Source organism: Tachysurus vachellii, chromosome 1 (assembly GCF_030014155.1).
Source record: "Tachysurus vachellii isolate PV-2020 chromosome 1, HZAU_Pvac_v1, whole genome shotgun sequence".
Lineage (NCBI taxonomy): Eukaryota > Metazoa > Chordata > Actinopteri > Siluriformes > Bagridae > Tachysurus > Tachysurus vachellii.
Window position 1 is genome coordinate 42816311 of NC_083460.1, and position 10000 is coordinate 42826310.

At 44.3% G+C, this 10000-nt stretch overlaps 1 protein-coding gene across 1 annotated transcript in view; it reads left to right on the plus strand.

The window, feature by feature from the left end:
- The window catches only part of stk33 (serine/threonine kinase 33), a 20800-nt gene that overhangs the window by 6674 nt on the left and 4126 nt on the right, over window positions 1-10000 (plus strand). Inside the window, exons 2-6 of the mRNA XM_060865641.1 lie at window positions 3458-3565; window positions 5015-5128; window positions 5204-5308; window positions 5446-5584; window positions 8739-8824. Coding sequence (XP_060721624.1) covers window positions 3458-3565; window positions 5015-5128; window positions 5204-5308; window positions 5446-5584; window positions 8739-8824 — 552 coding nt within the window. The remainder of the gene's footprint in view (window positions 1-3457; window positions 3566-5014; window positions 5129-5203; window positions 5309-5445; window positions 5585-8738; window positions 8825-10000) is intronic.

The window sequence follows — 10000 nt, forward strand, 5'->3', positions numbered from 1 at the left end:
CTTCAGATTAGAGTGGAAATGTTTGTTCAAAACCTTTATGTTTTGTCTCATAATGGTGTTTCACATTGTCACTTTTAATAAGTGTCACAGTTTCTGTACATATGAGACACACTGGTTTAGTGTGAAGTGTGAACAGAAATCAGTCTGTCCATTCTGGAGTAAATGTTTTCACTGTCCACTTTTTTTGGAGAGCGGCATTTGTTCTTTATTCTCCCTTTCTCCGTCTCACTCGTCTGTTTCTCTCCCTTTCTCCGTCTCACTCATCTGTTTCTCTCCTTTTGTTTTCTACATGTATCACGATCTTTCTTTCATGTGTAACTTTACTCTAATTCTCTCTCATCTGTCTTGCACCGTTAAGTCACAGTGTTTACTTCAGGAATGCACAGACCTGATTGGCTGAGTGGTGTCATGTGGGATGGTTTAACTCGCATGCAATTGGTCTGTGCGTTTCCAATTGCACCGGTTAAAATAGAAGCGCTTCGTCAAGCTTTAAATCATAACCTTTTGTTTTGGCTGTAGGTCCCGGTCCGTATTGGGCAGCTTCTGGGTCCGGACCCGGACCGCGGTCCGCCTTTTAGTGACCTATGGTTTAGACAGTAAATGTTAAAATCAATAAAGACCTGTTTATCATCTGCACTGGAAAAACACTCTGTCATTGTAATGTAATGCTACACTTCATTACCACCGTGAAGTTTATCATTCATCCTCAAAGCCGGCTGTCATTAAATTATTAAGCTGTAGATGGAGCTATTAAAATATTTAGGAACAAAAAATTATACGTCTGTGTCTTTGCTAAACATTAACAGCTTTTTCCGTCTTTCAGGCCGGATTAGTTCCCCAGAAACAGGACCTTTTGGGATCGATCAGTAGACTTTACTCTACTGACACTTCTGTACTAAACACACTCATGAAAATAATCCAGTATTCAGTGTAGACTAACGGGTCTGAAGGCCTGGTCAGATGGGATTAGTTTTCCATGTGAAGGTGATTATTCCCTGAGTAACTGTATGTTGGAGAAGAGGCTGTTTGGGGCTTTTAGGGTAGTTACTGAGTTCTCTTCTCTTCAGGTTCAGAGCGATGAAGAATAAATGATGCACATGTCCATGTGTCAATAATCAGTAAATCAACTGTAATGGAGTTCTGACAGTTATGGAACATCACCGATGTTCATCCTGCTGTAATTACACAGAGCTCACAGTGATCAGGAGCCGAGGAGACGCTGAGAGACTCGTTTGCTAATGACTGCATGCTGCGAATCTGCTGTGTGTGTATGTGTGTGTGTGTGTGTGTGTGTGTGTGTGTGTGTGTGTGTGTGTGTGTATGTGTGTGTGTGTGTGTGTTATATTGGTGGGGTTCTTCATTAGATCTGAAATGTGGGTGTGTGTCTGTGTGTAGGTCTAAAGTTCAGGAGGAGATGGTAAACAACACGGCCTTCCTGCAGACTGCAGCTTCTTGGTCAGTGTGGATGATTTAAATCTGTGTCTCTGGAGTTCTTCTGGATTTAGATTAGACACATTAATTCTCTCTAACAGCTCTGACCATAGATAAGATTTATATTAATACTTTCACTTATGGTTTCTATAGCAACAGCTCATTCACACTGACGTGTACAAAACACACTCAGGTTAATATTTTATCAGACGTTTGTGCATGATGTGGTAAAAGAGTCTCCTGTGTGATGTGTTTGTGTGTGTGTATGATGTGCTGAAGGAGTCTCCAGTGTTTGTGTGTATGATGTGTGTGTTTGTGTTTGATGTGTGTGTTTGTGTGTGTGATGTGGTGAAGGAGTCTCCAGTGTGATGTGTATGTGTGTGTGTGTGTGATGTGGTGAAGGAGTCTCCAGTGTGTGTGTGTGTGTGTGTGTGTGTGTGTGTGTGTGTTAGTATGATATAGTGAAGGAGTCTCCTGTGTGATGTGTGTGTGTGTGTGTGTGTGTATGATGTGTATAAAGGAGTCTCCTGTGTGATGTGTGTCTGTGTGTATGATGTGTGTGGTGTGTGTGTATGATGTGGTGAAGGAGTCTCCAGTGTGATGTGTGTGTGTGTGTGTGTGTGTGTATGATGTAATGAAGGAGTCTCCAGTGTGAGCTCTGTGTCTCAGTCAGAGGTGAAGCTGGAGCTTGAAGTTCTCCACATCTTCAGGACAGAGGAGTTTACACTTCTGTGTGTTTCTCAGTAACATGTGGAACAAACTGCTTGTTTTTTTCCCAACACTTGGGGGATGTGACGTCAGAGGAAACGAATCAGTTGAACCGGTGACTCTCTTCATGCAGTACTGTAGTGAACCGTCACATTCTGAATAGCAGCTTCATTAAAAATCTTTCGATAGCTACAAAAGCCTTTGCACTTTACTGTCCACACCATGTCCTTGGTCCACACTGTAACACACACTTCTGACTCGTCTCCTTTTATTTCCGTCCCTTGTCGTGTGTCTGAGTCTGAGTCTCTCTCCGTCGGATGAAAGTCTACACCTTTCTGTCGTCTGTCTTTCGATCGCTGAGACAGACAAAACTGATGGATGTCCCTGCCCTGACCTCCATATCTCATGTCCTGTCCTGTGTCCTGAGCTCTGTGATCCACCCATCAGACGTCTCCGTCACTCTCAAACAGTCCATGATCGAGCTGATTGGGCTTTTCAGGGTCTGTCAGGGTCTGTCAGGGTCTGTCAGGGTCTGTCGCACGGCTGTGATGAGTGGAGATTCGGCTCTAACGAGAGAGACGGCGCTGTTATGAAGGGAGCATCAGCAGAGACGGAGGAGGTTAAAGACTCCGCTTCCTCGTTAATAATTAATTGCTGCCCGTTCGGTGGATCCACTCCGGCGCCTCCCAGTCAGTCATCACGCTGTAATTGCTTTACATTTAATTTGGCTCTGGAGAGCGTTTTTCAGCTCCACTTAATTGTGCTTAACTGTTCATGTGGAGACGTGAGATGAAGTGCTTTGTGTGAACATTTCTGTGCGTTTCAATTCTTCTGAAAGGACAAAAGAAAAAAGATTCTTACATTTTTTTCCACTTTTATGTCACGTGTAGCTCTGTGGGTCACGTGACCGCTCAAAAGACTGGATTAGTGAGAAACGTCACAAAGGTGTACGTCACTGCCCACCTTATTACACACAACGTGTAGTATCTCACCCCTCCTCCTCCTCCTCCTCCTCCTCCTCTGTAAAATAATATCCTTCTCTCTTAATATTTCATCAAATTATATTACTCTGCTATTCCAAGAATATCTCATTTATAATGTTATTATACATTTAGCGAATTCCTACCAAGTTTAATTTGTTTAGCATCTTGACATTTGCAAAAAGGGAGTTCATAAATCAGACATAATATTTATTAGTTTTTAATTAAAAAGAAACGAAAGTAGATAAAGAAGTGAAAAAGACCGAGTGTCCGAGATCTCAGTTCTGGAACATTAATGTGCAGGTCGCTAAAAACTCCACTTTTTCTTCTCGACTCAGATGGATGTTTGTGGAGCTGGTGAGAAGATGGCCATGCAGTGGAGCCGTGTGAACAGTGCAGAGAAGAAGGTGCCACACACTCGTCTGAAGGATGACGCTGACATTCAGGTAACACACTGGTGCATTTACACTGATCACACACCACAACACACACACCACAACACACACCACAACACACACACCACAACACACACCACAACACACACCACAACACACACCACAACACACACCACAACACACACACCACATCACACACACCACAACACACACCACATCACACGATCTCACACCACCCAACCCCACCATACACACCACACCACCATACACACCACAACACACACACCACAACACACACACCACATCACACGCTACATCACACACGCCGCATCACACACGCCGCATCACACACGCCGCATCACACACGCCGCATCACACACGCCGCAACACACACGCCGCAACACACACGCCGCATCACACGCCGCAACACACACGCCACAACACACACCTCCATACCCACCACATCACATGACCTCACACCACACCACACCACCATACACACCACATCACACAACCTCAGACCACACCACACCACCATACACACCACACCACCATACACACCACACCACATGACCTCACTGAGACTTGAGCAGCAGCACAATTCCTGAAAGCTCAGATCTTTTCTGCAGTAGAAGATTCTGTGGCTCTGTCTGGGTTTGCACCACACTGAACCCCATGAAGCCCGTACAGGACACGTCCCCCAGGAGCTAATGAAAGCGTTGAACACTTGTGTCATAATGGAGTGGGAATGTGGTGTTAGTGTGCTACAATAAAACAATGACCCTGGCTTTGAAGACTGGTGTTAATGTCCAAATGACTGCCATTATAATCTGTACTGGACCCTCCATACTGCAGTGTGTCACAGTGTGGAGTAAACAGGGCCTATTGACGATCACTTCAGAACAAACAACAGCCTGCATTGTATCCTCAGCCCTTGTCTGCTCTCACTTCCTCTCATCTGCCCCGTCTGCCATTGCCTGCCCTCGTCTGCACCCTCTTGCCATCGTCTGCCCTAATCTGCTCTCGTCACAGCTCCCCCTTTAGCCTGGAGGCAGCTCGCACCTCTCTGCGTTTCTGATTGGCCTTGTTCTCTCTGGAGACCTCTGTGTGCCGTCTTTGCCAAATCCGCAGCAGTCTGTGCTCAGCCTTGCATGCGTCAAGATAATGATCAAGTTAATTAGACCCGAGATTGAATGAACTGCGGCAGCAACTTAATCATTTGTAACTTGATTAGAAATACTATATTCTCTCGAACTCTAGAGACTGGCAAACTTGAAAATTAAGTTCCACTTTAAGGATTCAGGTCTTGACTTAATAGAGCATGAGGAAGGCTGAAAAACAACCCCCCCTCCATCCTCCTCCTTCTCCTGCCCCGTTTACCCTCATCGCCCTCATCGTGTCCCCATTAAGGCAGCGGCGATGGTTGTTTACTGTCGGAGATGTAGAAAGGAAAATGTGTACCGGTTGACCTAACGTTGCCCTTTTCATTTGGATCCACAGCAGATCTACTCCTTTGGGAGGAAACTGGGTCAAGGAAGCTTCGGGGTCGTCTGTGAAGCCACTCACATGGACACGCAGAAGAAGTGGGCGATTAAGAAGGTGAACAAAGAGAAGGTAAGTGAGCGGTCTCAGTGTGCTGGCGGACGGCGTATGTTCCGTGTCTCCTCTGATGCCGTGTGTCTGACGCAGGCTGGGAGTTCAGGTGTGAAGCTGTTGGAGCGAGAGGTGAACATCCTGAAGCAGGTGAACCACAAACACATCATCCACCTGGAGGAGGTGTTCGAGACGCATGAGGTGAGCTTTGAGAAGAACGTGTCATGTGGAAGACAGAAGAATATCATAGCTTGGTTTGTTAGAGGTTTTATAGAGGCCCTGTGTGTGTGTGTGTGTGTGTGTGTGTGTGTGTGTGTGTGTGTGTGTGTGTGTTGCAGAGAATGTACCTGGTTGTAGATCTTTGTGAAGGTGGAGAGCTGAAGAAACTCTTACAGAAAAACAAGCGTTTCAGTGAGGATGAGACCAGACACATCATCAGGAGTTTAGCTGAGGCCACGGTGTATCTTCACAAACTGGGTAACACACACACACACACACACACACACACACACACACGTTCAAATTCAAAGTTAATTTATTTGTATAGCGCTTTTAACAATTCCCATTGTCTCAAAGCAGCTTTACAGAATTATGGAAACAGAAGAGAGAAAAATAAATAAATATATAATAATAATTAGATTAAAAAGTAAGAATAAAAAGAAGTAAATTATATACATTTAAAGTTTAAATTGATTTAAATTAATTAATTCATTCACTCACTCACTCATCTTCTACCACTTATCCGAACTACCTCGGGTCACGGGGAGCCTGTGCCTATCTCAGGTGTCATCGGGCATCAAGGCAGGATACACCCTGGACGGAGTGCCAACCCATCACAGGGCACACACACACACACACACACTCTCATTCACACACTAGGGACAATTTTCCAGAGATGCCAATCAACCTACCATGCATGTCTTTGGACCGAGGGAGGAAACCGGAGTACCCGGAGGAAACCCCCGAGGCACGGGGAGAACATGCAAACTCCACACACACACAAGGTGGAGGCGGGAATCGAACCCCCAACCCTGGAGGTGTGAGGCGAACGTGCTAACCACTAAGACACCGTGACCCCTGATTTAAATTAATTTAAAAATATAAATTTAAAATTTTAAATACTATATATCTATCCCTATCCCTAATGAGCAAGCCAGAGGCCACAGTGGCGAGGAAAAACTCCCTGAGATGATACGAGGAAGGAACCTTGAGAGGAACCAGACTCAGAAGTGAACCTCATCCTCATTTGGGTGACACTCTACAGTAAATAGTGTAAATGTAAATAATGTCCTTTCTACAACAGTTTATAACAGTGCAGCCGAGAGCTCCTGAGGAACTAATGGGTCAGCGTAAACAGCACAACACACACAGAGTGCCAGGGAGCAAATGCCATGACCACAGATGTTTTCGTTATTCCTGACGGCTCCATAAACACAGTTAACTCAGACTTCTATCACAGATCCATGTGAGCCTCTCAGATTGGTGATTCTGTCTAAACTTCCTCGGTTCCTCTCATTAAACTGCTGGTCAGACGACTGTAAATGAGCTCCATGAGCTGCTTTGAACACCAGCGATTATCTGGAGCGAGGGAGGGAGGGAGGGAGGGAGGGAGGGAGCGAGTGTGTGGGAGGTCTGCAGTGTTTTTTCAGCCCGTATTAAACTTCACATTCTCATATGTGTAATCTCATTAGGATTTAATGGTTTCAGTGCTGTGTCCCTCAGAGAGACGTCATGTACAGAGATTGTTCTCCACATCTGGGCAAATTGGTCACATCATAAACTGGACCTCCGTCACTTTGTTCTCATTGACATCTGATCATCGCCGTGCTGATTGCAGCCGCATTAAGTCTCTCCGTCATTACCGAGCTCTGGGCTTCATCTAATTATCAGATAATATACCAAGTGCCAGACTAAATATCAGCCCGTTTTAATTGATTCTGAAGACGGGCTGCAATTTTCTCTCTTCTGCTGAAATCTCCAGTTAAAGGTAATTTAGGACGTTGCTTGGCAAGAAGACACCATTACACCAGACTAATGAGTCATTAACCATGAGCAGGGGAGGAATACTGATTAATAGGTGTGTGAGAGCTGCTGTGTCTTTACATCCAGACCAGCTCATAACCGCCCAAAATATAAGATGGCTTGTGTTCCACATGCAGAAACACACCCAGGTTTATTGGTGTTATCTTTACACCACAGAGCTGCTGAGTTCTGGACTCTGATTGGGCAGAAGATTAATTGGCCTGTTGGTTAATTCTCTAGAACAGCAGCAGCTCCTACCTTAGATCAGCTTCACATAACAGCTCTTTAATCATTAATGTACTTAAAATAATAATAATAATAATAATAATAATAATAATAATAATAATAATCCTTACTCTATAATCCACCAATAATTACCAAACTAATAAACAAGCATGAAATGGCAACATGGTGGTTTTCTGTGAGGAAAAATGTGTGTGAGTGTGTGTGAGTGTGTGTGAGTGTGTGTGAGTGTGTGTGAGTGTGAGTGTGTGTGTGTGAGTGTGTGTGTGTGAGTGTGAGTGTGTGTGTGAGTGTGTGTGAGTGTGTGTGAGTGTGAGTGTGTGAGTGTGTGTGTGAGTGTGTGTGAGTGTGTGTGTGTGTATGATGTGTGTGTGTGTATGATGTGTGTGTCTATGATTGTGAGTGTGTGTGAGTGTGTGTGAGTGTGTGTGAGTGTGTGTGAGTGTGTGTGTGTGAGTGTGTGTGTATGCTGTGTGTGTGTATGATGTGTGTGTGTATGATGTGTGTGTGCGTATGATGTGTGTGTGTGTGTGTATGATGTGTATGATGTGTGTGTGTGTGTATGATGTGTGTGTGCACGTATGATGTGTGTGTGTGCACGTATGATGTGTGTGTGTGTGTATGATGTGTGTGTGTGTGTATGATGTGTGTGTGCGCGTATGATGTGTGTGTGTGCGTATGATGTGTGTGTGTGTGTATGATGTGTGTGTATGGTGTGTGTATGATGTGTGCGTGTGTATGATGTGTGTGTGTGTGTGTGTATGATGTGTGTGTGTATGGTGTGTGTATGATGTGTGTGTGTGTATGATGTGTGTGTGTGTATGGTGTGTGTATATGGTGTGTGTATGATGTGTGTGTATGTATGATGTGTGTGTGTGTGTATGATGTGTGTGTGTGTGTATGATGTGTGTGTGCGCGTATGATGTGTGTGTGTGTGCGTATGATGTGTGTGTGTGTATGATGTGTGTGTATGGTGTGTGTATGATGTGTGTGTATGTATGATGTGTGTGTGTGTATGATGTGTGTGTGTGTATGATGTGTGTGTGTGTGTATGGTGTGTGTATGATGTGTGTGTGTATGATGTGTGTGTGTGTATGGTGTGTGTATATGGTGTGTGTATGATGTGTGTGTATGTATGATGTGTGTGTGTGTGTATGATGTGTGTGTGAGTGTGTGTGTGTCTATGATTGTGTGTGTGTGTGTATGATGTGTGTGTATGTATGATGTGTGTGTGTGTATGATGTGTGTGTGAGTGTGTGTGTGTCTATGATTGTGTGTGTGTGTATGATGTGTGGTGAAGATGGAACTTGAAGTTCTCCACATCTTCAGCTGCGTCTCTTTGTGTTTTTCTCTTTTCTTTCCTCAGACATTGTTCACAGAGATCTCAAGCTAGAAAACATTCTTGTGGACAGTTCTCACCAGAACACTGATAACGCTGTAATAAACATCAAGGTGAGAACAACAAACATCAGGTCTTGTAGTTCCTCTGTACAGAACCTGTTTGTAGACCTTCTGTAGTCTCTCTTCCACATCATCATCATCATCCTCACACGTGTTAAGTGTGTCACTTTACACCAGCACTCCTGGATAAGATGGTTTTTAATGTTCTGCTCTCAAGGGAAACAACTGAAGTGTTCTTTTCTGAAGCGAACAAGTGGCCACTTCCCAGAGTGCATCTGCAGCTGAAGGGCAGAAAACACTAGGTGTGGTAGAAAGTTGTGATAAGTTTCTGCAGAGGGAATAAATCAGAGCGGGAAGAGACGAAGCTGACCTGCTCCAGAACAACCTTCTTTTATCTAGCAGAAGGTGGTCATCTCTCCCACTTATCTACTCAGCTCACCCCTGCAGCCCACTGAAACTATATATACTGTTCATATGTATTATTCATCAGGGCGTGTGTGTATGTGTGTGTGTGCGCATGTGTGTGCGTATGTGTGTGTATGTGTGTGCGCATATGTATGCGTGCGTGTATGTGTGTGTGCGCATGTGTGTGCGTATGTGTGCGTATGTGTGTGTGCATGCGTGTATGTTTGCATGCGTGTTTGTGTGTGTGTGCGTGTGTGTGTGCGCATATGTGCATGTGTGTGTGTGTGTGCGCGCATATGTGTGCATGCATGTATGTGTGTATGTGTGTGTGCGTGTGTTTGTGCATATGTGTGCATGCGTGTATGTGTGTGTGTGTTGTGAGTGTGCATGTGTGTGTGCGTGCGTGTATGTGTGCGTGCGTGTATGTGTGTGTGTGTGTGTGTGTGTGTGTGTGTGTGTGTGTGTGCCTTTTCCACAAAAGCCTATTTGGACTTTAAATATTCAAAATAGAGTTTAGATGTAAAGGAGACTGAACCAGATCAGGGTTTGTGTGCTGGATATTACATTAAAAGGTCAGACAGTATAGAAAAAGGTAAAAGTGTGTGTGTGTGTGTGTGTGTGTGTGTGTGTGTGTGTGTGTGTGTGTGTGTGTGTGTGTGTGTGTGTGTGTGTGTGTTATGTCTTATTGGGGACTGGTGTCCCTCAAACTGGAGCTTTTTTTAATGATAAATATTTAATTTTAGTTACTGAAGTTAGGTTTGGTGTTGGATTTATGTGTAGCTTAACAATAAATAACTTTAATAATTATGTAAATTAAATTGT